At 34.3% G+C, this 26,844-nt stretch overlaps 5 protein-coding genes across 6 annotated transcripts; 2 read left to right on the plus strand and 3 right to left on the minus strand.

Annotated features, from left to right (window-relative positions):
• Window positions 1-362: 362 nt before the first annotated feature.
• Window positions 363-3,839, minus strand: LOC108205822 (binding partner of ACD11 1). Its single transcript, XM_017375914.2, has 5 exons — window positions 3,689-3,839; window positions 2,284-2,387; window positions 2,118-2,193; window positions 1,166-1,249; window positions 363-1,071 (listed from the first exon to the last, which is right to left on the minus strand). Exons 1-5 carry the CDS (start codon window positions 3,692-3,694, stop codon window positions 499-501), a joined length of 843 nt encoding a protein of 280 aa, XP_017231403.1. The 5' UTR covers window positions 3,695-3,839; the 3' UTR covers window positions 363-498.
• Window positions 3,840-12,156: 8,317 nt separating this feature from the next.
• Window positions 12,157-16,288, plus strand: LOC108205837 (syntaxin-22). The gene is made up of 7 exons (XM_017375930.2): window positions 12,157-12,658; window positions 13,722-13,815; window positions 13,971-14,110; window positions 14,298-14,372; window positions 15,013-15,170; window positions 15,289-15,389; window positions 15,875-16,288. Exons 1-7 carry the CDS (start codon window positions 12,468-12,470, stop codon window positions 15,938-15,940), a joined length of 825 nt encoding a protein of 274 aa, XP_017231419.1. The 5' UTR covers window positions 12,157-12,467; the 3' UTR covers window positions 15,941-16,288.
• Window positions 16,289-17,333: 1,045 nt separating this feature from the next.
• LOC108206935 (protein SAMBA) lies at window positions 17,334-19,633 on the plus strand. The gene is made up of 3 exons (XM_017377372.2): window positions 17,334-17,610; window positions 18,248-18,358; window positions 19,304-19,633. The coding sequence occupies exons 1-3, from the start codon at window positions 17,457-17,459 to the stop codon at window positions 19,363-19,365; spliced, it is 327 nt and encodes a 108-aa protein (XP_017232861.1). The 5' UTR covers window positions 17,334-17,456; the 3' UTR covers window positions 19,366-19,633.
• Window positions 19,634-19,691: 58 nt separating this feature from the next.
• Window positions 19,692-21,829, minus strand: LOC108207831 (mitogen-activated protein kinase kinase 10). Its single transcript, XM_017378262.2, has 2 exons — window positions 20,602-21,829; window positions 19,692-20,520 (listed from the first exon to the last, which is right to left on the minus strand). Exons 1-2 carry the CDS (start codon window positions 21,079-21,081, stop codon window positions 19,930-19,932), a joined length of 1,071 nt encoding a protein of 356 aa, XP_017233751.2. The 5' UTR covers window positions 21,082-21,829; the 3' UTR covers window positions 19,692-19,929.
• Window positions 21,830-21,958: 129 nt separating this feature from the next.
• LOC108210063 (heat shock factor protein HSF8) lies at window positions 21,959-26,583 on the minus strand. Of its 2 annotated transcripts, none has more exons than XM_017381311.2 (2): window positions 26,219-26,583; window positions 21,959-23,356 (listed from the first exon to the last, which is right to left on the minus strand). In XM_017381311.2, exons 1-2 carry the CDS (start codon window positions 26,480-26,482, stop codon window positions 22,115-22,117), a joined length of 1,506 nt encoding a protein of 501 aa, XP_017236800.1. In that variant the 5' UTR covers window positions 26,483-26,583; the 3' UTR covers window positions 21,959-22,114. The 2 variants fall into 2 exon arrangements, with proteins under 2 accessions (XP_017236800.1, XP_017236801.1); XM_017381312.2 differs by lacking the exon at window positions 26,219-26,583 and adding an exon at window positions 23,820-24,915.
• Between the last annotated feature and the right edge of the window lie 261 nt (window positions 26,584-26,844).

Here is a 26,844-nt window from a genome sequence, read left to right on the forward strand (position 1 = left end):
CTAGCAAGCTACTGTGATCGACTGTGTTTTGGGATTTCTACCGAAGAAAAAGGAATGAATAACAAAATTACTCCAACGACCAACTCACTCAAAAGAAAGCCTGGCCTGTCACACAGTAGCCAATAACAACAAACCAAAGAGAAATGCTGCCCCTTCGCCACTAGTCCATGCTCTTTGGCTCATCCAGCTACTTATCTATTGTGCCACAAGGAGTGAGGAACATTTCAACTTTCAAGCAATAGTGAATAGGATCAATGAAATGAAATGCAGGCTTCTCTAGCCGAACAAAACTTTTAGTTGCCAATTTTTATGGCAAAAGCTAAACATACTCCCAGTACTCCAAAAAAGCTGGGTGCGGAATATAGTCACAATCTGAAAGAAATATAAAGGCATGTGTTTTACAATTATAGTTCTTACCGTCTTGATGACTGGGTATCAATAATGAATCAAATTACAGCATCCAAAGTCTTGGAAAGATATATTTACAGAATCAATAAATCAGAGGATCAGGCCCTCTGCTGGTGCAGGCTTAGAAGGCTTGTGCTCGCTTGCTTCAGAAGCTTTTGGGGACTCTGATAGAACTTCAGCATACTCATCTACCATTTTCTTTCTCTTTTCATCTTCAGCCATGCTCACTTTCTCTTTAGTATGTTGCCCAACTTCTCCAGCTGCCTTGGCAACTTTGTTGAAGGCACCTGTTACCCATGTTGCTCCAGTTAACACATAACGATTCTTCATTACAGCAGAACCAGCACTACTGACTTTCTGCTCAGCAACAGAAAATGCTGACTTTGCTTTGTCAGAAACTTGAAGTTTCTGATCCACTTCCTTGACCTTATCAGTCACAATAGATGTGCCAACACTAATCTTCTCAGTGAAACCAATTTTCTTGTCTAAAGAGGAAACTTTAGACGATGCTGTGGAAGTCAACTTGTGTTTCTCATCTATAGCTTTTGCTTTGCCAAGAGCGTCTTTACCTAAGACAAATCCCTTTGCAAGCATGCTAGTAACAACATCCTCTGCCTTGTTCATAGCAGATCCACCACTTTTTGGAGTTATATTTTGTGTGACCTGAAGACATTCGAGTATTTAACAGGCCATATATATTCATCTACCAAGACAAAGAAAATTTAACAAATCAGCAAAAAATTTTAAATTTTCTTACAGGAGGAGGAACAAAAGCAGCGGCCGGAGGCTTGTAGTCTGGATCCAAAGCTACAGTAACAGTTGAATCAACAATTGTTGCTCCCTGAAATGACAAGGAGGTAAGAAGTAGGCTTTTGTAAATACAAAAAATTCAGAGAAGAGCAGATTATTCTCCTTAAAAAGGTCCTATTAAGGTAAAATAGACTTTGGGAAGCAAATATGCTAAAATAACAAGGTCATATCACATTTCATACTTGGAGTTTGCATAAATGAAAGAACTACTTTTCAAGATAGAAAGAAGCGGAACAATCTCTGAGTAGCAAATCCTTATTAAATGCAAAAGATACGCAATAAGCCAATAACAATAACACTTTGATTTATATTTAACCAGCTCCGGAATAGGCTAGGAAACTAAAATCTATCTTGCGGAATCATCAACCGATCCTTAAATTATTTTAAGTCATATATATTTTTATTCATCTTAATAGGTGTGGCCCCACCTAACTCCTTGAGTATCTTAAATTTGTAAACCTCCACTTGCACTGTGGATTACAAAATGAAGAAGAAGACCTCTTACAAAGTGGTATATCATCATCTTATCATCAATGCACATAACGTCTTATATCTTTTTAATATCCCAGTCCCAAAGGGAAGATACAAATAGATCCAAATTTTAGTGTCATGTTTTTTTTTCCACAGAAGAAGGCTTGATTTGGTTCAAGTGTTCAACTAACACAAACTAGCTATAAGATATGATGTTATCTCAAGTTTAGCACAAAAATCTTAATCTTTTCATATCCTGGTCACTATATCATGACTCCAAAGTGTTACAAACATCAACATCCTAATATCTGATGAGTTAATGTTCAATATACAATGTCAATGAGGTGTCTGGGATTAAAGTAGTATGTGGGGAAAATATCTAAGAATATTGAAGCTCTTAACAAAGCATATGATCAAAAGAGTAATACCGAAAGTAGAACTGCAGTTTCTGCACCTTCTGCATCCTTAAAGGTAACAAAAGCTATCTGAGACCGCTCATCGTGACTGCATATGTTTCACATGACTGTTTGAGACCACAACTACCCACGAAACTCAGACAACTTATTAGGAATATGAATCATCATATCGACTAACCTTTGCATCTCAACATAAAAGATATCACCAGAGAAAGAAAAGAACTCTTGAACGTCCTGCAGAGTGGCTCCCAAAGAAACATTGCTGACTTTGACAGTTTTAATCTGCAAAAGAAACACGACTTGAGAATTAAAGATATAGAAACCCTCATTAATCCACAGTAATAATTTTATACCAGTACACCAAACAAAGACATTGTTGCACAAAGTGCTAGCATGCAGCTTGCCATACTTCAACATCTAACTTTTGGAGAGAAAAAATTCCAAGGAAATACCCAACATTACAAAGATATAATATACAAAAAGAAAAAGTACTAGAGGCTTAGCTTGTGAATTCCTGCTAATACAGTACTAGTATCCACTCTTATTGCGTACATACTGCATATGTTCTTTATTCACACTGGCTTAATAGGTAGCGGATGACCAAACACGTATTACAATTCCCAAAAATTAAATAAAGCAGGGGATAAATTTTATTTTATTTTATATAAAAAACAAAGGAAAAAAGTTGCACAACATTACTGTTTTAAAGGCTTAGATTAAACTAATATGACTTACCAAATTAGCCAAATTACAAAATATGCACTTACCAATATTGAAGCTCGTATATAATGTAAACATGAACAGATTAGTACGAAACTACAAATATACGTAACCATCTATTACTCTTCCTACTCTTCAAAATCAATAAAGAAAGCACATTCTCAAGACACTTAAATCCACAACATCGCGTATCTAATAGCTCCACATAAAATTCAATGTAATCTCATCAACCTCTAACTAAAACAAACGCTCGATCTAAATATCTATTAGAGAAAGTCCAATGTAACACACACACTCTCTCTCCCTATCTAATCATCCAAATCACCCAATCAAAATCCACAACATCGCGTATCTAAAAGCTCCACAAAAAATTCAATGTAATCTCATCAACCTCTGACTAAAACAAATGCTCGATCTAACCATCTGTTAGAGCAAGTTCAATGCAACACACACACTCTCTCTCTCTCACCCCCTGTCTAATCATCCAAATCACTCAATCCGTTTTCCTCGAACAAAATCGATTAAAACAAAAACCAGTACCGCATAAATAAACCACAAACTCAATCAATACTTACGATAAACAGCTTAAATCTGCAACTATAAGTGTCGATAGACCTAGATTTCAATTCAGTCAAAAATAAGCAACTACGCAGCAGCAAAACTAGCAAAACATCATTCACAAAACGAACTGATAGAATATAACAAAAACAAAAACATATAAATAGATCTTACAAGTTTAGCGCTTAGCAGTAATAAAACTAACGCCAAATTACTATAATAATAACAGCGTAAAGCAGTATTAATTAACTTAATCGGAATAGAAAAACTGTGAAATAGCTAAAAAGTGGAGAAATATTGCTCACCGACATCGGAGAGAAGCGCCGGAAAGAGATCCGAGAAAATAAAGAGAGGTGTAATAAGAATAATGTGATTTGTGTTAAAAGTGCATCTCTTTTTTCTAAATAGACTAGCTCTGCCGGCGAGCGAGCGTTGACCCAAAGCTAATTTATTGACTTCAAAAGGCAATCTCCCCCTATTTTTTTTCAAACAATTTATAATTTTAAATTACATATTTCTTCATAATTTAATATTACATTAATCATTTATGGACTCGTATCTTCAATTTGGGGTACTATAAAATTTTAAATAATTTCTAATTTTATATTACATATTTATTTATAATTTGATATATTTTTTGTCAGATTTTCATTATATGAACTTTATCATTTATCGTTCAAAATCTTCGACTTCAATCCATACTATGCTATAATAAGTTAACATGGGTATAAACTGTAGTACAAAATTTTAGTTATAATTTTCGGTTTCATACTCTTCCGCTTCCTCTGCAACCACAAATCTACAACGTACAGCATGTGAAGGTCTATTAATATTACATTCTTAAACAGTTCCAGATACTAAAAACACTCATGATATACATTATCATATAATATTTTATAAAATAAATTAAAATGATGTTAAAAATAAAATTATGAATATATAATTTTGAATATCTTTTTTCATATAACTTTTTTTAATTCTAACATGTTTTGTTTCAGAACAAACGACAATCATCACATAACTTTTTTTTAACTCTAATCTGTTACACGATAAATATATTTTTTCATACATATGAAGATATACGAAATATGAAAAATCTGATTTAAAATTAATTGAATGATAAATTATCACATACTAATACAGAAAAATATTTATAAATAGATAATAAATTGTAAAAGCTAAATTTTCGTGAGAAAATATAATCAGTTGGTTGATGTAAATTAATTAAAATTCAATTCATTATTATTAAAATACCAATAAAATGATATTAAAATTTAAATTATAAATAATAAATGGCGCACGGGTTAAAGGCTATAAAGCATGAGACTGCTCGTATTGGTCAATGCAACGATATATGTTAGTAAAATTGTAAATGGACCGAGTCGAATTTTTGTTTATCGAGTTTGAATATTTACTTAACAAGTCGAGTTTAACTATTAAATTTATCGAATATATTTTGTTATTCAAATTCTGAGTTCAATAAAGAACGAATTGAGTTCGAGTTGTGGACATAGTAGTGTTTGTGTTGGTCAGTCGTGATACACATTAGAAATTGTCATACAAGTAAAAATAATGAGGCAAATGGCTTCATATATTTCATTTAATTATTTTTAAAATGTGGTCCTATATATATTGATTAGTTTTATAAATATATATTATAGGATAATAACCATTTTATAATTATTCGAACAAATTTATCTAATCATATAAATTTCTCTGCATCTTCACCCAAAAAGTTTGTATATGTGCTCGGGAGTAGGCCTGTAAATGGATCGGATATTCGATCCGTGGTTAAATAAATGGATATGGATCCTTATTAAAAAAAATCCGATCCGCTAATAATCCGATCCGATAATAATCCGGTCCGATAAAGAATGGATATGGATATGGTCAAATCCGATCTGTTAACGATCCGATCCGATTCATGCTTAACTATATTATATATTTTATATTACATTGTATTATAATATAATATATTATTATTAATATATTACATACAAAATAAAAATTTCTAAAGATACAGGACAAAACTCTAAATCATATTTTCTTATAATCGATCAGTCGCTCCTAATTCTTGACATGACTCTCACTCTTGTTATCCGATTAACCTAATAATCACTCTTTTTTTTATGTAGAGTGAGTATAAACACACGAGCTAACTCTTCCACATAAAACCTCCTCAATCACCTGGTTCCGTATTTAAGACATATTTATCAATTTTAATCCTTATTAATAGAGGAGCAAATCATAATTTGCTTCCTCCAAAAGTATTAAACAACTTATTTATTATTTTTCTATTTACTTGATAAATTCTGTGTTGAAGTTTTTATAGGAACAACCAACAAAGTTTTTATTTAATACTGCTTTATTAGTTTTTTATACCTATTACGCTAAAGTTTATGAATTAATATAGCTAGAAAATATCACTTTTTTTTATGGAAGTTAAAACATTGTTCACGGTGAAAAAATATATTTCATAATTTTTAGTGGATCGGGGCTCCGATCCGATTATCCATGATCCGAGTGGACCGGATATGGATTGACTTGTAAAATATCCGACTCCTGATCCGATCCGAATCCGATAAATTTAAATAGATTAGGATATGGATTTAGTTAGATCCGATCCAAATCCGATCCGTTTACAGCCTACTCGGGAGCACTGCTCCTGAAAAAACAATTAATGCACTTTAGGAATAAGTAATTATATTTTGACTGTATATCACGAATCTGATCCGAGATCAATTCATGAAGTTGTTCACAACATTACATGACCGACAAGCACGTTTACTGTGTCAAAATTGTTTAACAAGAAAGTTCTAGCGAAGACGCGGTTTGGAAAAGTAGATCAGGAGTTGGATCCATGTCTTGATCACTCTATCAAATAAGCTTACGAGATCTTCCCCGGTCTTAGATAAAATTAAATAATTAAATTAAACTTTGTTATAACGGGGTTGATCATGGGTGACATCTATGTTTTAGAAATATGATAATCTTTCCTGTTTCAAATTATTCTAGGTAAATGATATTATTTAGGACAATAATTGAATGTTTAAATTTTGGTCACATATGGGGATTCAAGCTAACTTAAAAAAACGTTTTCTAAAATCAAATAACAATCATCAAGATTTTTTATATGTGTATTATTTAAAGTATGAGGCTAAAGAAATGATATTTTAGTAAAGTTTAATGAAAATTACGCTTTTTCAAAATTTAAAAGGAAAACAAAAATACGATAGGTGCGCTTCTCCCATAACGGGTTTAATGAAATTCGTATCGCTTTTGTTTAATCAATATATCAATTATGTTATGTGTAGAATTATTTAATAAATATATATAAATATTTAAAATCATATGATGGAATAAATCAGTTATTGATACAACGAGCAAAATCTATTCACAAATTTGTTAAAAAAATTATTATAATACTTCATGAAGCCGCTTCTAAGCTAGGTTTATAATTAAAACTAGGATATGCTTCCACTCTACTCTGGATTTGGATGGTGAAGTCATTGGCGTTATTGAGTGTAAAATCCTGTAATTTTATTTATTTATTTAAATATTTCTATTTAATTAGTATTGTTATTATGAGTCAGATTTTAGATTTAAATTGTTTGTATTTATATATTTAAATTTTAGTATTAATCGGAAGCTTCTAGAATTTATTTTGTTTTAGTTATTTTGAATAATAAAATAGAGAGATTCTTTATTAATAGAAAGAAGCGTAGGAATATTTTTGAAAATCGAAATCTTCTTGAGGAGACCTTATATTTGGAAATTGGTTTATGAGGAGGAGAAAATTGTGACCCAAGTTTGGAACTTCCTATTTACGATTAGGTTCTATGTGCTATATAAGAATCCTTTTAGAATCCGAATAAGTCGTACAACAATTTACGTGGACGGGTATGTTTTCTTTCCTCTTCAATCTTTGCAAGTATATGTTGATTTGTTATATTGATTTCTTGTTTCTTGTCATGTGTATTTGATGTGAATATATCTTGTTTGCCTATTTGTTTATGCTGAAATTCGTATATAGTATTTCCTGTGAATCAGTTGGGTTGTAAAAATCGTAGTAAATTGAAAATTGATCGGATATTGTTGATTCTGGACATTCTGAAAAGCTCTCTTCGATACCTACAACTTTTGTCTCAGGACGTATTTCGAAATTAGCAGTGTATCTATGCTTAAAATCACATTCTTTGTTACCCTTCAGTTCTTAGTCGCGAAACTTTTTCCCATGTTCAAAAATTCGCTATAAATTGATCGTATGTCGATTACTCATGATACCAATCTGGAAATCCTGAGATATAATCTTTAGTTATCAGTCATACCCATTTGTTGTTTAAATTTATCTAATTGTCTAAACTGATTTATAAGGATTCAGGGCTGTTTATACTTTTCTGCTGAGTTGCTCCGTGTTTAAAAATTCATATCTCCCTCGTTATTTGCCATAAAATTGTGATCTTTACCAATTCTGAAACCTCGGAGAATGCTTTTTAAGTGTTTAGTTATAGTCTAGTTGAGATCAGTTTGTTTGCTTCATCAAAATCTGCTTTGAATGTAAACTGCTCCGGAGTAAAATTCTGCTCTGTTACTTGAACTTCTAAAATTCATAACTAATTCGTTATCTGTCCGTTTATTATGAATCTGGTCATTTTGGAATCCTTGTTGAATGTACTTTAATTCTCCAGTTGACTATTTTCTCATATTCAGAAGTTATCTTTAGTTAATATTGAGATTTGTAACAGCATGCATGTTATTTATCTTATTCGATAAATGAAATTGTGTTAATTGTTATTAGTTGTTAAAGTTTGTATTTTGTTAAGACTTATTGTGTGCCTTGCTATTGATTATTTAAGGAGTACTACATGTTAATTATGTTTTGTTTACTAATTAAATGTATAGGCTTGTTCGTGTTATTAATTTCGGATTTTAAGTGTCGACTTTGAGGTAAGTACTTTTTGACTTACTTTTATTTTCGAAAGATATTTTGGCTATGTGAATTTCAGATTTTTGTTATGAGATATAAGAAAATTTTGTTTCGAGATTTATAAGATATAAGAATTTTGTTTCGGAATTTAGAAGATATAAGATATGAGAATCTTTGAAGACCCAGTCTCTACGTTTCGAACCCGTTCGTAATTTACGCTATAGTTCCGGAACTAGCCTTAGATACCCTTAGTAGGCGCACAAGTGTGCAACTTCAGATACCTATTAAGGGCGCGTGATTATTGAACTTTAGATCCCGGTCACTGGGTAAGTGTGGCAAAAGAATAAGAATAAGATCCCGGTCACTGGGAAAGTGTGGCGGTAGAGCAAGACTGTGGTATTTATAAGATTTTTGTTTCTGTTCTGTTTTAAATTATGTTTGGTTTTAAAATATAAACTGTGGGTTGGATTTGCTTTTACAAGTGTTTTAAAAATTATTATTGTTTTGAGGAACAAGGTTTTATAAAAACACCCACTGATTTCGAGATTAATTGTTAGTCAAATTGTTACTTGCTGAGCTGTGTAGCTCATCCGTTTTCTATATTTCAGGTTCTATCATGTGGAAGAATTTTGAGAATAAGATTGAGGATTTTTGGATTTTATGCTTTGTGAATATTTGCATTAGTGAATAAAGACGTAGTATTTGTTAAGAATAATTTGATGAATTTATTAGTTATTACTTTTGGATTATGGAGCTGCGTCTCCAAGTTTATGACTTTTGATTATCGGGTTTGACCGCTGCTTTGACTTATATATTATTTGAGGATTTTGATTTAAGTAATGGTATTATTTATGCTGTGAAATTAGTTTTTAATATTCCGAAAAGTCGGGATGTTACAGTTGGTATCCGAGCAGGCTGTCCTTCGGAGTGTGTTAGGTATGGGACTAGCTCATTCCCTAGGGTGCGATCTGAGTACTGAGGTTCAAGTTTGACTTGTTAGTGGTTAGTGAGTTTTTAGTTGTGTGTCTTGACTTTTAGATCGGTTTTGGAGAATAGGTTTGAGAGAATTTGGGGACCAAATTCTTTTTAAGGGGGGTAGAATGTAAAATCCTGTAATTTTATTTATTTATTTAAATATTTCTATTTAATTAGTATTGTTATTATGAGTCAGATTTTAGATTTAAATTGTTTGTATTTATATATTTAAATTTTAGTATTAATTGGAAGCTTCTAGAATTTATTTTGTTTTAGTTATTTTGAATAATAAAATAGAGAGATTCTTTATTAATAGAAAGAAGCGTAGGAATATTTTTGAAAATCGAAATCTTCTTGAGGAGACCTTATATTCGGAAATTGGTTTATGAGGGGGAGAAAATTGTGACCCAAGTTTGGAACTTCCTATTTACGATTAGGTTCTATGTGCTATATAAGAATCCTTTTAGAATCCGAATAAGTCGTACAACAATTTACGTGGACGGGTATGTTTTCTTTCCTCTTCAATCTTTGCAAGTATATGTTGATTTGTTATATTGATTTCTTGTTTCTTGTCATGTGTATTTGATGTGAATATATCTTGTTTGCCTATTTGTTTATGCTGAAATTCGTATATAGTATTTCCTGTGAATCAGTTGGGTTGTAAAAATCGTAGTAAATTGAAAATTGATCGGATATTGTTGATTCTGGACATTCTGAAAAGCTCTCTTCGATACCTACAACTTTTGTCTCAGGACGTATTTCGAAATTAGCAGTGTATCTATGCTTAAAATCACATTCTTTGTTACCCTTCAGTTCTTAGTCGCGAAACTTTTTCCCATGTTCAAAAATTCGCTATAAATTGATCGTATGTCGATTACTCATGATACCAATCTGGAAATCCTGAGATATAATCTTTAGTTATCAGTCATACCCATTTGTTGTTTAAATTTATCTAATTGTCTAAACTGATTTATAAGGATTCAGGGCTGTTTATACTTTTCTGCTGAGTTGCTCCGTGTTTAAAAATTCATATCTCCCTCATTATTTGCCATAAAATTGTGATCTTTACCAATTCTGAAACCTCGGAGAATGCTCTTTAAGTGTTTAGTTATAGTCTAGTTGAGATCAGTTTGTTTGCTTCATCAAAATCTGCTTTGAATGTAAACTGCTCCGGAGTAAAATTCTGCTCTGTTACTTGAACTTCTAAAATTCATAACTAATTCGTTATCTGTCCGTTTATTATGAATCTGGTCATTTTGGAATCCTTGTTGAATGTACTTTAATTCTCCAGTTGACTATTTTCTCATATTCAGAAGTTATCTTTAGTTAATATTGAGATTTGTAACAGCATGCATGTTATTTATCTTATTCGATAAATGAAATTGTGTTAATTGTTATTAGTTGTTAAAGTTTGTATTTTGTTAAGACTTATTGTGTGCCTTGCTATTGATTATTTAAGGAGTACTACATGTTAATTATGTTTTGTTTACTAATTAAATGTATAGGCTTGTTCGTGTTATTAATTTCGGATTTTAAGTGTCGACTTTGAGGTAAGTACTTTTTGACTTACTTTTATTTTCGAAAGATATTTTGGCTATGTGAATTTCAGATTTTTGTTATGAGATATAAGAAAATTTTGTTTCGAGATTTATAAGATATAAGAATTTTGTTTCGGAATTTAGAAGATATAAGATATGAGAATCTTTGAAGACCCAGTCTCTACGTTTCGAACTCGTTCGTAATTTACGCTATAGTTCCGGAACTAGCCTTAGATACCCTTAGTAGGCGCACAAGTGTGCAACTTCAGATACCTATTAAGGGCGCGTGATTATTGAACTTTAGATCCCGGTCACTGGGTAAGTGTGGCAAAAGAATAAGAATAAGATCCCGGTCACTGGGAAAGTGTGGCCGTAGAGCAAGACTGTGGTATTTATAAGATTTTTGTTTCTGTTCTGTTTTAAATTCTGTTTGGTTTTAAAATATAAACTGTGGGTTGGATTTGCTTTTACAAGTGTTTTAAAAATTATTATTGTTTTGAGGAACAAGGTTTTATAAAAACACCCACTGATTTCGAGATTAATTGTTAGTCAAATTGTTACTTGCTGAGCTGTGTAGCTCATCCGTTTTCTATATTTCAGGTTCTATCATGTGGAAGAATTTTGAGAATAAGATTGAGGATTTTTGGATTTTATGCTTTGTGAATATTTGCATTAGTGAATAAAGACGTGGTATTTGTTAAGAATAATTTGATGAATTTATTAGTTATTAGTTTTGGATTATGGAGCTGCGTCTCCAAGTTTATGACTTTTGATTATCGGGTTTGACCGCTGCTTTGACTTATATATTATTTGAGGATTTTGATTTAAGTAATGGTATTATTTATGCTGTGAAATTAGTTTTTAATATTCCGAAAAGTCGGGATGTTACATTGAGGGTATGTTATGACGGATTAACATATAGTAATAATTAAATTTTAAGTGAATAAACTCCAGGCTCAAGGAAAATCATATAAAATTCGTGATATAAGAGTATTGAGTCTTAGGGAATATTTCATAAACGTAATTCTTATACAATTTCTCGAATTCATTTAAAATAATATATTTTATTTAAAATAATTAAAATAATAATAAATATTACTTTAAATATATAACAAATCATTATGTTTAATTCAGTACATGGATAATAAATTAAATATATCTTATATAATTATCATTTTTTATTATTTAAAAGAAATATTGAAGATACTAAGGGCCTTCAAGTATCGGAACTTAAGAAAATACCTTGCATGATATTTTTATAACATCCTCTTTTTTCTTCTTTTTTTTGAAAATATTTTTATAACATCCTCTTGTTAAATACTCTCAATGCATCACTACAAAACAATTATATCTTCTATCATCTCTTCTTACAGGAAAACGTGACGCAATGAATCCACGTGTCGCGTAAATAGCACGCCTCGTTAGCCGAGCCGGCAGTCAAATACACCGCGAGAGGCTGCTTTCCTACCACATACCCAAATCATTCTCTATATTCCTCTTTGTCTCTGATCCCACTCTTAATTTCCCCCAATCCCAATTTGTCTCCCTAGGGTTTTCACTTTTTTAAATTAACACACACACACACACACACACACTCATCTGCACTATAATTAAATTGCAATTCGTGTAATTCGGGTGGAGAATATGAGCTTTCAAGATCTGGAAGCGGGTCGATCGGTCGGGTTTAGACGTGGCGGCGTCGCAAATGGCAAACAAGACCCGACCCAAGCCGTTGCTTCGGGTATTTTCCAGATAAATACTGCTGTTTCCACCTTTCAGAGACTTGTTAATACTCTTGGTACGCCTAAGGATACGCCTGAGCTTCGTGAAAAGCTGTGAGTTTGACTTTCTCAATCTTTATATTCATAATTTTGTGTGTGTATAATTGTTATGTATAGTATCATTGTTTGGGAATCTTGAACTGGGTTTTATTTGTTTGCTTTGTTGCCAGTTTGAGTTTTGCTTTTATAATCTGCGGGTATGGGTCGGAAATTATATTTTTATGTATGGATAATTTATTGGTTTGCTTTGAACAGTTAGGTCATACGGAGGATTGTAATATGCCAAAGTTTGTATTGTGATCACTGTTTTGATTGTTGTTTTTTACATAATATATAAATTTTGTAAGGGAAGCTAAGACGAGGGAGATGCAACTCGATGTTTAAGGGAGTAAGTGACTGGACTCTGGAGTCTGATTGGATTGTGTGTTCCATAGTTTGGTGAACAGGGGACCAGTGATGAGTAGTTTTAGAACTCTTGTTGCGGATTGCAGCTTAGGCTCAAACAATGATGTGGTGCATTACTAGTATTGTAGCCTAGTAGACACATCTGTGTTTATTTAAATTTTCTTAATTGCCCATAACTAAAGTTAAAAATAATGATGTTGTATTATCTGTCTTGGCTATTTTGTCTGTCAATGGGAACTTGGTCACATAATACTTAGTAGGACATCTCTGTCTTCATGTCAGTATATTGAAGGTTCTAGTAGCACAGTCTGACTTCTGTGTAGGGGAATTAAATAATGGTCTCGTCTGAAAATGATCCATGTTCCAGTGTGTGTTTATAGGTTCTTGCATGTATCCGTTATCCACTGTTTTAAACTGCGATTATTGCGGTGGTCCTGAATCCTGATGTCCAATTTGTTTTTGTAAATAATAATGGTTAAATCTTGATAAGAAGGTGGTAGGCACACAATCCTAACATTTGTAACTTGAGCATCTACTGATATTTACTACTTTTCTGCTGGAAAGTAAGAAACATAGACAACTTACTAATCAGAGTTATTTGCGTGACTATAATATATTTTTCTGATACAAGTTGGCTGCCGTTTATTGGGTAATACTCCAACAGCAGTCATAATGTGAGATTCTTATTTTACTTGATCTGCTACTTTGACAGGCACAAGACGAGACTACATATTGGACAGTTAGTAAAAGATACTTCAGCGAAACTCAAACAAGCCAGCGAAACTGATCATCACGCAGAAGTCAGTGTAAGTTAGCTTTCTGGGCGGCACTAATGAAATTACAACCTCGTCAAGATATTTCTCCATCTCCCTTGACCATAGTTTATATCTTTCCAGTTATATTCTTTCCATTAACTTCAATCATGGTTTTATAATCTCAAGTGGGTATCTTTCATGTACAGGCCAGCAAGAAGATTACGGACGCCAAATTGGCGAAGGATTTTCAAGCAGTTTTGAAAGAGTTTCAGAAGGCGCAGCGGCTTGCTGCTGAGAGGGAGACAGCATACAGTCCTTTCGTTCCCCAGACAGTTCCTCCATCTAGGTACCATAAGCAAACAGCCTATTAGTGTGTGCTTGTTAATTTTGAACTTTCTATTGTTTTGTACAATGCACGCATATCATATCCAAAATACAAGTGTTTATGTAAAGGGCCTCTGCTATCAGAATTATGATTAAGTGTCAATTGGTAAGGCATCTTGACTTTTTTTTTTTTTTTTTTATCTGGACAGCTACGCAGAAAGTGAAAGAGATGAACGTTCAGAAAAACATCCAGAACAACGTGCTCTTCTTGTTGAATCTAGAAGGTGTGGTTTACACTGGCCTTTGTGTTTGTATACTGCCTTTGTTTAATTTAGATATGCATCATTCCTACATGGATCACTGAGTTGTCAGGCCACCACTCGATCTTTCGACTGAATCAACCTTTTTTTCGGATCACTAGAATTATTATTTTCCCCTCTAAATTTTCAATCATGGTTCTTTAGATTGACGCAAAGTTATAGTCGGATATTTTTTTATAAATTTTCGTTCAGCAATCACATTTTTGGGAAGATTAAAATACGAGGTTCATTATTTAGTACTCTCTCAGCCCCCCTGAATTGTAAACATCGGGGACGAGGACGCGGCACCCACTTTAATGCATTAAATTTTAAAATTTTTATTTAGAAAAAGAAAATTTTGAGAATAAGTTACAAAACTATACTTTACTGGAGCATTAAAGTGCGTGCCGAGCAGTGAAAAAGAAACGTATAGAAATGAGTGGGACGGAGGGAGTAACTTTTGAATATAATTTGGATATTTATTAATTTTTGAATTCAATTTAGCCGTTAAAGAGAATTACGTTCATCCTAGTCTAACTGGTTTAAGCGTGCTTGTGGAGTCAGAGTAGACCGGATTGAATTATAACTGCTACTGACCCTTAGTCTCTGTTTGTTCACATTACAGGCAGGAGGTTTTGTTGTTGGATAATGAGATTTCCTTCAACGAGGCTATAATTGATGAACGGGACCAGGGAATTCAAGAAATCCAGAATCAGATTGGAGAAGTAAATGAGATATTTAAAGATCTTGCTGTTCTGGTTCATGAGCAAGGAGCTATGATTGGTGAGAATTTCATTTTCCGGGTTATGAAAAGTTTTTATAATCTGTTTATCTCCCTTCCCGGGCTTACTTGAGTTGTGTAAGTTACGATATTATAATGTGAACATATTTTTGTTGTCAGATGATATTGGATCCCATGTCGAGAATGCACATGCAGCAACTGCTCAGGGAAAATCCCAACTTGTCAAAGCATCAAAGACCCAGAAATCAAACTCATCTCTGGTAAAACATTTTTTTATATCTGATCTGTGGCTTTTGCAAGACACCAACTTACATGATTTAATACAATATCATTGATTTTTTTTCCATCTGACAATGGTAAAAATTTGAATACTCTTACTGTCTTACAACTATGGCAAGGGGTCAAATAGTCAAATATTGTAATTTGGATTGGGTAGACAGGATCAAATATCTTAAGTTCAGATCGCGAAGACAGGATCAGATATTATGATTTGGTTTTCGAATTCATATATGATGGTTAGATGCTACATCTTCTGCCTTGCTGCAGCTGAGTATTATTTTATCTATATCTACCACATCCCATTTGTCCCTCCCAGTTCAGTCGTCTTGTTTTGTATTCCGTGCAAAGAAACAGACTGCTAGTCCTTATCAAAATGCAATATACCCCAAATAATGTTTCTCTTTATTGAGTCGTTTATACAATTGTCCATATGTTAACTCAACTGTATTTGTCCCTGATAATGCAGACATGCTTGCTCTTGGTGATCTTCGCGATTGTGCTTCTCATTGTCATCATACTACTTGCAGCCTAATGAGTAGATTGTCATTTATTCCTAGTGACAACTCAAAATTGGAGAAGGGAACGCAAAAAAGAGAGAGCAAGCCTTGGAATAGATGATTTCTTTGCTGGTGCTTGCTCTTATTCTTTCCCAGATGGTTGATAAGGGGTTCCGTCCCTCTAGATGAAGTCTGAGACATGAATATTGATAGCTACCAGCAAGTACCATTGTTTGCGAATTATGGCTTCCTTTTTCTAGTTTTAAAAATTGGTGTATTATTTGGTGCTGATATATATTTTCCCTTCTGGCAAGGTGCGCCTTTGTTATGTGATGGTTTTGTTTGTTTGCAAGTGAAGTATTACATTGCTTGGAGTTGTCTTTGTAAGTGCTTTCGAATATGGACTGGCAATTTGGCAGAGACTAATATATTTTTTTTTTTTTATTTATTTAACATTCATTGTGCTCGGGTGAATTTTCTTATCACTGCAAGAATCCACCTTGAGTTGAATGAGGAAACGACAGCTACTGGGAGCAACTAATGCGTACCTTAATACAACCTTATCACTTAAGTTACACTACGGATTAGTATATGTAAAGATGCAACACAGATTAGTAATATTGTCAGGTAAAAATAACTAGAAGCTTCCCTCAAATCAATCTGTACTAGCTAGGTGCAATGCAACTACCTCTAAAGGGAACAGCGGCTTTGATGTTTTGGAACACGGTAGAGCATTTCCGTCCCGGCTAAAAGTATCCTCTGTAAAATTGTCATTACTAATGTACACTACTGTCAGATATCATTAAATTTTTTTAAATCCTAATTCGGTCTTTTACATTGATTGATTACAAATTCATTATGCAAATATATTAATGTTACTTCTCTCAAATTTTCATCTCTTCATATATTTGGAATTTGAAATAATAACAGATTATTATTTTAATATATAGTAAAACATTATATGTGGAATACATATTTTTAAAAGTTTAACAAATTTCTAAATAATAATTATTTTGTAATATTTGAGATAGTTATACAAATATGCTTATACTACAAAACCATGATAAGAAGACCGGTGCAGTGCAAGTCTAAATTCCCTCGAATCATCAAAGCATTACCGGTAAGAAAAATCATTAGCTTTGAAATTGAGCTCGAATTTAGGAGTCGATTCTTTGAAGTTTAGACATTGTTTTTTTGTTTTGGGCACAAATTCAGGCAGTGGTGAACAAATATCAATAATCGCTTTTAATTGGGCGGCTATATATTTTTTGAGGTTGATAGGCGGCTATTTTAGAAAAAAAAAATTCTTTTTTTGTGTGTATGTACACACTAATTTTTATTGACATATTTTATTATTGAATATTTTTTTTTCATGATTGAAGACAATTGAAATCAATAAAAAGCCGTTAGGTTGTCAGAGCGCCCCGTTTGAGAAATCCAAGAAAATCATCACACCTTCTGTACACCAATTGGTCGCTTTAAATTAAGCGGCTATTTTTACGGAATTTTACGAGTGGTAAAAATTATTTATTACTCGATACTAATCGGAAAATGAGTAACTCATCATTATCAACCTCGCCGGCGCGTTCATCAATCTCTACGACGGCGATCGTCGGAGCAAATGGTCCGGCGATGCCCTCCGATGATTTTCACTTTCCGGCTGATCTCATCTCCTTTCAGGATCGCAAAGACGAGGCTCTTCTTGGTCTGTTCTACTTCTATAAATCTATGTATCTATCTGTGTGTGTGCATACTTGATTAAGCTAGGGTTTTACACTCGATAGTCAATTGGCGCATCTGGGTTTGGTTTAATTTAGCTTAATTATTATGTTTATTATATTTTCAAATTTGCCGTACAATTATAACACAGTGCTTTTATGTGTTAGAATTAGAGAAAACAAGTTCTTGTAGAAATTCTTAACATTTTCGTAATCTGCGTAATTTTGACATATTTTTCATGGCTTTGAGTGTCTGCGATACTACTTAGAAGGGATATAATTGAGTGATTGGGTTTGGTTTGGTCTGAGTGCTTGAAGTATGCTTAAGTTTTATTAGTCATTATAATATGTATGTCATTTTTATGTAAGAAACTATTGAAGTTCTTGATAGAAGCCAGGCTTTTGTTGAAGTGCTTGCGAGTTTTAATAATGTTTGAGAGGTCGGATTTAGTTTAAGATTCGTTATTGTTGAAAATCACAAAATTAACAAAAAGAATACTTCATTGTTTTGTTAATTTTGTTATGGGATTCAAATCAGCGAGAGATCTTTATTTTAGGTTAAAGCAAATTTGTTGAAATTTCTGTATTGTTTCTATAATCTTAATGCATGTGTATGGATTGTAGTTCTGAAGGCTGACCTGATGTCGGCACTTGCAAAAGAGGTGAAATCCTTAGATGAAGATAATTGGATGTTTGAAGGACCTCGATCTCGTATTAACCATATATCAAAGCCAGGTACATTGTGAAGTCAAATCTTTCTATTGTTAGCAAATCTCCTCTTCTAGCGACAATACAATAAAAATACTTGTTTTTTTGCATTTAATTCTTACTTTTGAATTAAGAGAAGGCGAGAAGCTCCTCATATTGCTCACACTAGTTCAGCTAAACGTGAAACTCTGGTAGGGATTTTTTTAAACCATCACTTGTAATATAATAAATCATATGAGACCAACACCCAGGCTAGAGATATTTGCCTTTGTAGACAGTTTCTTTTGACTCTGATTTTGGAACTCCAAATAAATCTGTGTTCTATGAGTGTGATTAAATAGATTTCTGATCATTATTATGTGGTTAGGAATTTAGGATGACGAATGCTGAGGACTGAGGTAACCTTGAATAGGAATAGAGCCTGAAAATGACCAAGTGTGTGTATGGAGTGAGGAGTCTCATATTGCTTTATTTTATTTTGCAGTGGCCATGCTTCTTTACTGTTGGTTTGTAAGTAATATGCTAATGTAGAAGTCAATTTGTCGTGTATGATTTGATGTCTATGACCTGACAATAAATAAACTCTGAGGCCATATTTAAAAGTTGTCACTTATGAAATTGTAGCACTCTAAAAAGTTGCCAGCTTCATTGCTATGGCCAAGATAGTATAGTCTTAATTGATTGATATTACTCTTTAATAAGTGTCAAACTAACTTGACTATAGTTATTTTGGTTCGAAACAAATACCTTCGTTTTCGCATGCATAGACCCTTTATTGGTTGTGTAAAACTAAACATTATATCTTCACGTTTTGCCAAGGTTTGAGTTTGCAGTTTCCTGTCCAAGATTCCTGTGTGACTTCAGTAAAGTGTTAAAAATTATGTTGTCCAAAATCTTTGCTTTTGGTGTATACGCATGTTTTTCTCTCATACCTTTTGTAGTTATTCACCAGTCATGCCCTCTTGATTTCAGGTGGTTTTCTCAGCAAGCGTACAGAAAGTTTGAAGATTAGCTTGGCAGTTAAAAAATTATGATAAAAACTTAAGATAGTGGCGCCCATTGTTATTGTATTCTATTGCTGTAGCAGGAGAAAATGTAGCCATAGCTATGGATTTCGTTTACTCGATCACATATCTGAAGTATGTTCATGTCATATCCTGGCTCCATGTACTTGAGCTACTCGTTCGCTTGCTATCAATTTTTTTTGTCAAAGAGTAATCGTTCAGTATGTCATTAGCCTTGCAGTATTAAATATCATATATGTAATTATGAACTTGAAAGTGATGCAGAATTTTTGTTGAAGTTGGTGGCTTGGTGCAATGTCTAAGAATCTGGTTGATTACAATCGAAATCATTTATAAATTATTAATATTATATCAGGCTTTTATTATTGAGTAAACGAAAAACGACTCAACATTACATTTACAGGGAAAAACTGAATTCTTGTCATCAGGACTCAGGAGCTTGACTTCTCTCAGTTATGTAATGCCCATATTATTGATTTTTTTTTATTTCAGAATATTAATTAATATTAATATTATGTTCTGACAACAAAATTTATAGAAAAACGATTTTTAGTTGGGATTATTCAAAAATTGTCAGTCAGGCCACTTAGCCAACGAGGGTTCTGACTTCTGAGTTGAAGTCTCGGAAGCATTCCCAAGTAGCCCTTCTACTGAAGCACTGCAACATGTAGTTACAAATGGGTGATCAAGAAGCTCTTCCACTGTACCTCTCGCCCTCCAATCCTTCTCTAAACACCTCCAAACAAAATTACGGAACTCAGGCGACGCCTTATCAGGCAGCACCATCTTCTCCGCGAAGCATATGTTACACATTAGTGTCGCCCAATCTAACTTCTGTCCCGGATCAATTAATGGATAACGCCCTACAAAACATTCCAACAGTACCACTCCAACGGACCAAATGTCGCCAGCAAATCCATCACAGTCTCCACCATTCCACCTCTCTGAATCAAACCTCTCCGGGCTCATGTAAGCACATGTTCCAACACACCATTCATGCTCTTCATTCGTCTTTGCCACTATGCTCACGCCAAAATCAGCAATCTTTATCTCCCCTTTGCTGTTGATCAGTAAATTCGACGGCTTGATGTCTCTATGCACTATCTGCATTCCGTGCAAGTAATGCAATCCTTCCAAAACTCTTCTTCCCACCACAGAAATCACCTGTGAAGAATAATCTCTCATAATACAAACCACGACAATATAGAGAACACTAATACAATTATCTTGATGAACTTATGTTACCTTTTCGGGTAAAGTGTGGCAAATGTTTAAGATATCTAGCAAAGATCCAGATTCCATATACTCCATAACAAAACAAAGATCACCACCATTATCTGTATCAAGAACCTCATTATCAAACACACCGTAACACTTGACAATAAAACTTGAGTCCACCCGTTTAAGAATCTCCGCCTCTCGTACTGCAGCCTCCTGTTGTATCTTCATCTCACCTTCATCAAATCTCAGCACTTTCAACGCATAAACATTAGCAGAATGCTTGTGTCGGACTTTATAAACAGTGCCTCCATGACCATGACCAAGAACCGCTACCTTCTCAAGGTCCAAAACATTATCAACAGTAAAAGAATTCGTCGAACTTGTTGATGATAATGGCGATGAAGACGAAGACGAAAGATTATTATGGTGTAGAAATTCACATGAGGGCAGTGGAGCAGGTAAAGAAAGGCTCAAGGCTCGTTGGTGTCTCCTCTGCCTAATCATTGTTAGTTAAACACATTTCTACTACCTTGACTAAAGCTCATCAGGACTCTGTCGTCTATATTTATACATTAAGGATCTTGTGTAATGGCTAATGAGATTTATGGGATCACGAGCGGTGATGATGATCCCAAGGTTAAAGGGCAGGTGAGTATTTTGTGGTAACATCGGCTGCTGTTTCTGGCTGTGAGTTGAGATAGTAACTGAGGTACTCTTCTAAACTGCCAAGTGGAGTTTCACAATTTTTTGTACCTATCTTTCAGCTGTCTAGTGCTCTTTTTTCGGCCATAGTTCTAGCTTATGGTTTACACACGCTTTAATATATGTATGTTTGTAATATTTTTAAGAGATTATAAATGCTTACTTTCAAAAATAGCAAGATAAATGCTTAGATTTCTATATTACTAGTACATGGATTATAATTCAAATGGTTAACAAATATGCAGTTACCATCATTATTACTGAAATTGGAATCAATAGAATGGTTATTAAAACACATCAGAAAATCCGTAAATAAAATTAAGATTAAAAATATCTGCCCCTAAACCTTAACTACCTACATTTACGTAACTAGAGAAACGAGACAACTACTGAACTCTGTGGTGTTGGTGCAAAGAAAGTCTCACTATGTGATCATAAAATTTAACAACGCAAAAAAGGGTAGGAAAAAAACTGTCAAGATAAAAAAATATCACCACCGTAAACAGGATTTGATTAAAGTAAATTTCTTACTGATATTAGTTTTAAACGACTCCTGTAGAAGATCAAAGACCGTAGAGTAGATTGAGCAACCAACTCAACAGAAAATTGACTTGTGAATTGTGATGAGTCCATACTCCTTGCATAGGGCATAACTACGTGAAGGACAAATAATTATGCATCAACCGAAAACAACTATAAAAAACTTCCCGCTCAAAATGAGCTGAACGATGATGATAGAAGGGAGAAAATTAGTATAAAGATGATTTTGATTTATAATTTCGCGAGAACGCTCGGACACTACCATGAAACATCAGTCTATAATGCACTAATAGAATCAGGCTTTTTTGCTGTTCGAAGACAGATGATCCATCTGTTCAGTAAGACTTCGCATCTGAGCCTTTGACCATTCACCGTCCGATGGTTTCACTTTGTTTTCCTGTGCAGGACCTTCTAAAGTAGAATCCATTGCCTCACCGTCTTCATTCAACATGGTCTGTTCAAGAAACTGTTCCCAACTGGGCTCAACTGAATTAAGTGCCTGCATCTCATCAAAGTAAGAGCTATCCCAGTCGATACCTAGATCAGGAGAGAGAGCATCAAGGTCAAGGGGCATGGTTTGATCTGCATCCAATGATGCTGGATCTAGAAATGCACCATTACTACCAGTAGGATTACTGGCAGTGCTTCCTGAAATCATTTCTTCAAACTTGGAGATATCCAGGATATTGATGTCATTGGAAGGAAGACTCACAGACGGTAACTCATGTGCTCCAATTAGTGAGCTGACATCAGGAAGTTGTGCGGTGATAAGCGCATCCGAAGTTACTGGCTTTATATCAGAAATGGAGGTTGAAGGACCACTAGGAATAACCCCCGAATCCGATGAGACGTAGGAATGAGCAGAAATTGGTGGCAATTTGGAAAGAGTCCCTCCTGAGCTATGAGTTGGAGAACTTCCATGGTCTAATGCAGTCAATGCTGAAGACATATCACTAGGGATAACACTATTTGAGCTACAGTCAAAGGTCTCCAGCCTAGGAGTTACCTCTGATTTTGCTATCTGACTGAGCAATGCTTTTGCAGCTTCAATCACATTAGGCTGGTACTTGACAATCTGCCCATCATCAGGCTTAATTCTCCGTTTCTTGTTGCCTTCCGTTAAGCGCTTGGTGCTCTCATTTTGCTGCTGCACAAATTGTGACAAAAAGCCAGGGCTATTCACGGCCTTTGCCAGGAACGACATCATCTGCTGTTGCCTTTGCTCCATCCCATGAAGGCGCTTCACCATTGCTTGTAATTGATTGTCAGTGGTCTGCTGTTGCTGTCTCAGCCGGACAAGCTCTTGCATAAGGACGTTCTTGTCCCTTTTTAGCCTTTCAACCTCTTCCTCAATGCCAAATGTTCCCACTTCAACACATGCCCCTACTGATGAGCTCTGTCCATGTGGTGGTTGTGGTTGCTGGCTTTGGCCATGAGTTGGTTTCCGTCGGACTATAGTCCTAAGCAAATGCTTTTGGCCTCTTAAAAATCCTTCATTGGCAAACTCCCAGCGGTCTGGATCAACCTTCCTAAAACCCTGTTCACCACCAAAACCAGACAATGAATTGCTATGATAGAAACATAATATCACAGGGCTTACTCAAAAGCAAGAAACCAAGAGATACATCCATCGATCCAGTGAAAAAGATTTTGTAACAGACCAATTTCTATAAAAGAAGCGCACATTATATGTGGTTTCTGAAACAACTCTAACAAATATAAACTTTAAATCTAAAACTGGGATTGGCTACTTAGCTTTAAATCAATCTAGGCTATAATCAAATTCAGAAGGATGCTGTTTTTTCTAGTTTCTGTGTGACTAGAGGTTAGTTTATGCCTTTTTTATTTACCTGGGGTATGCTCTAGTAAGATTTGTATCTTTTGAGGTCGATATATATTTACGCAACTTAATTAGGGAAAAAAAGGAAGATGGTAAATCCCATGCATATCTGCAATGGAACTACTGATAGAGGGTGATTATAAAAAGTCAATCGCACTACCATCACACAAAGGGACTGATCTGTACCATCCTTGCCATAAACTCCAGACTACACAAAGCTTAACCTGCCACGAAGTCCAAACTACAATACAATACCTCCATGTTAGATTTAGACAAACAATTTGAAGCCAAAGACTTCAAACATCCACCAACAAATCACAACTGATAACTGAAAACCTATCTCGTAAATAGATACGAGGTCGCCTGAAAGTAAAAACGTCTAGAAAATCCTAAGAAAGATGGTAATGGATGGTTAGATCTTAGATGTCATAATCACAATCTTCTTCAAGCAAACAGGGCTGGTAATGAATCTCTCTTTAGCTCTGGCTAAAATTTAGAAATTGATATTCTAGCTGTTTCCATGGATAATAAATTTCCTTGGTGACTGTCCGAAAACATATCTTCTAAAACTCCTGTTTTCAATATATCTTTGCAGAAAATAGGGAGTGTTGGCCACATGGAGGAAACCCGAAGTTTTCATGCCAAAGCTAAACTACATATCATTTCTTATGGTCAGATAACAGTATGAATAACATATCAGAGAGAGAATTATAACTAGATTCTAAATCATGGTATCTAAAATAAATACTTCTGGTGACGAATTCTAGCCTTACTCCTGGGATAATCAGTAGATAGACTCGTGATTACTTCTCCAGTCTTACCTCCTATTTTGATGTCTAATACAAAAGCACAATGTACATTTATTTCCCAGTACTAGTGTTTTCTCTTTTCACGTGTCAAAGGTTACTCCATATCTTGTATCTAATTTCCTGTAGCTGTCAGTAAATAGCTAGCATTTTATCATATCTTTTTCCTCCTAAACCATTAATGCATACCACAGAGCTTGGTTATTCAGGTTTTCATGCAGTATGCCCTATACTACTTTTAAGTCCATCACTGTTCTTCGTGCTTGTTTCATACAGAAAACATAACTCAGACAGTCCTTAACTTGTCAGAATTAATTAGTAACACGTTACAGGGTACACCAGCCTACTGATTAAAAACTGTGGAAGTATGTCAGGAACAGACAAGCCCAATAATAGTGTTTTGATTTAGTTGTCCTCCTCAGTCATCAACTCAATTCTGATGGAAACCTAGAAACTATCAACCACATTCCACTTGAAGTCAAGTAACACAAACTGCATCAAAAGGTGAAGAAGACGATAAGAAACAACACTAAAGACAATCAAGATTTGTAAGCTGAAGGACCCATTCCACATCAACAAAACAGGACTAAAAGAGAAGCATAAAGTTTCAAACTGTCCTACGCAACATCTTCACATTTCTCAAGCTTCACTCTCAACCAACAATTACACTCCCCAAACCCAAAAATTCTAAAAACAACACACAATAAAATCCATTTACTTCTTCATAAATATTTCTTCGATTCCCTCAACAATATCATTTCGCATAATAAATTCAAGACTATCCCCAAAGCAGCTGAGTATATAACCTACTCAATACGATCAGTTCACTCACCAAAGAAATTCATACACTCCACGGATGGAGCAAAAAAACAGAAATTAGCATAACTGAATTAATCAAATGAAGACTGCAATTTCTCAACATTTTTCAAACATTCTAAATCTGACATATGCAACTAAAATATAAAAATCACATAAAGAAGTAAGAACAACGTCTCGTGCAGCATCAACTTCACTGAAAGACCAACTATGATGTCTTAATCAACATGCAGTATCTCCAACATCAGAAAGTTATACACACATTATATAAACAAAAACTACTAAATCAAATCACCTCTTCACATGAGTATATTTTACGCCTCGCAAAAACAAACGAAATCAGAATGTGTCTCCGCCATCGAATTGGCGCAGCTAGAGCATACATCCAACTCAACATAATTAATCAACAAAATTACAAAACCAACAAAAAACTAGATAGCTACTTTAAAATCAAAACACCGCTCCACATTTTTCAGACACACAAACACATTTATAAAAGCACATTAAATAAAATCAAAAAAACGAAGAGGGTTAATACTGCAATTCTTCCGACATTTCTATGATATAAATATACATAATCACAAGGCAAATAGAGGAGTGTTTATAAGCTCAGGAGCATACATGTATCTTCCTCACCAGTCAACACCATCAATCTATCAAAATGAAATCACTAAAGTGAACAGCTATCGCAACTCACGTTCTCGACATATTCAAGCACACACAAAAGATTCATAAATCAGGTAATCATATAACAATATTGAACATATGTAACAACTCAAGTTTTCGAAATTTTGAATGCACACACATACACAATCAATAAATCAGGTAATCAGATAGGTAAATTGAACAGATAAAACACGTTTTCGACGGTGTACAATTGCAAACACATGTAAATCAAGTAATCGAATAAGTAAATTAGACGAAGAAAGAGGCGTACATAAGTATTAAGCTGGCGCACGAAGCTTGAGAAATTATTATGCTTAAAATACTTGGGCAAAACATCTCTACCGAACTCCGGTGGATCCCACACGATGAAGCTATTGTTGCTCTGGCTCCACGACACTATCTTGTCTATCGCCGGATTCTCAACCATCTCGTACGTCTTCACGAGGAACGGCGGCGGCGCGTTCGCCGGCGGTAACGGTGTAGGTATCGCCGGAGAAGAGGATCCTCCGGTCGCCGGAGTGTTGGGAGTCGCCATGGCGGTGCAATTGAAAGCAGGAGTCAAGGGAGTGTGTGTTGTAAATGCGGAGACTGGAAAGGGGGGAGTTTTGGGGATAGAACGGTGGGGCGTGTTGTTACAAAATATTCGTATTTATACCGCTGTCCAAATGTTCAAGATGAATTTCTATAAATTTTATGAAATAATTTCTGATTTAATCGACAGTCGGATCTTTGAACAATCAAAAAGCGGAAGGTAAATTTATTATTATTTAGTAAGAACGAGTTTTACAAGCACAGTTTATAATTATTTAGATTATAATATAATATTTTGTGAACGAGTTTTGCAAGTTTTTTTTTAAATTTACAAAGTCGTAATTGAAAATAGAATATATAGTTTAT

Source organism: Daucus carota, chromosome 2 (assembly GCF_001625215.2).
Source record: "Daucus carota subsp. sativus chromosome 2, DH1 v3.0, whole genome shotgun sequence".
NCBI classification, from domain to species: Eukaryota; Viridiplantae; Streptophyta; class Magnoliopsida; order Apiales; family Apiaceae; genus Daucus; species Daucus carota.

Bases quoted from the DNA above. Each gene is read 5' to 3' on its own strand.
- LOC108205822 (XM_017375914.2), bottom strand. The intron at 1,250-2,117 runs GTATTACTCTTT...TTGTCATTTCAG, and splicing joins AAACTGCAGTTCTACTTTCG to GGAGCAACAATTGTTGATTC. The intron at 1,072-1,165 runs GTAAGAAAATTT...GAATGTCTTCAG, and splicing joins CTGCTTTTGTTCCTCCTCCT to GTCACACAAAATATAACTCC.
- LOC108205837 (XM_017375930.2), top strand. From the start codon at position 12,468: ATGAGCTTTCAAGATCTGGAAGCGGGTCGATCGGTCGGGTTTAGACGT. The intron at 12,659-13,721 runs GTGAGTTTGACT...CTACTTTGACAG, and splicing joins CCTGAGCTTCGTGAAAAGCT to GCACAAGACGAGACTACATA. The intron at 15,390-15,874 runs GTAAAACATTTT...CTGATAATGCAG, and splicing joins AGAAATCAAACTCATCTCTG to ACATGCTTGCTCTTGGTGAT.
- LOC108206935 (XM_017377372.2), top strand. From the start codon at position 17,457: ATGAGTAACTCATCATTATCAACCTCGCCGGCGCGTTCATCAATCTCT. The intron at 17,611-18,247 runs GTCTGTTCTACT...TATGGATTGTAG, and splicing joins CAAAGACGAGGCTCTTCTTG to TTCTGAAGGCTGACCTGATG. The intron at 18,359-19,303 runs GTACATTGTGAA...TCTTGATTTCAG, and splicing joins TAACCATATATCAAAGCCAG to GTGGTTTTCTCAGCAAGCGT.
- LOC108207831 (XM_017378262.2), bottom strand. From the start codon at position 21,081: ATGATTAGGCAGAGGAGACACCAACGAGCCTTGAGCCTTTCTTTACCT. The intron at 20,521-20,601 runs GTAACATAAGTT...TATTCTTCACAG, and splicing joins GCCACACTTTACCCGAAAAG to GTGATTTCTGTGGTGGGAAG.
- LOC108210063 (XM_017381311.2), bottom strand. From the start codon at position 26,482: ATGGCGACTCCCAACACTCCGGCGACCGGAGGATCCTCTTCTCCGGCG. The intron at 23,357-26,218 runs GTACGCCTCTTT...GGTGGTGAACAG, and splicing joins TGCGCCAGCTTAATACTTAT to GGTTTTAGGAAGGTTGATCC.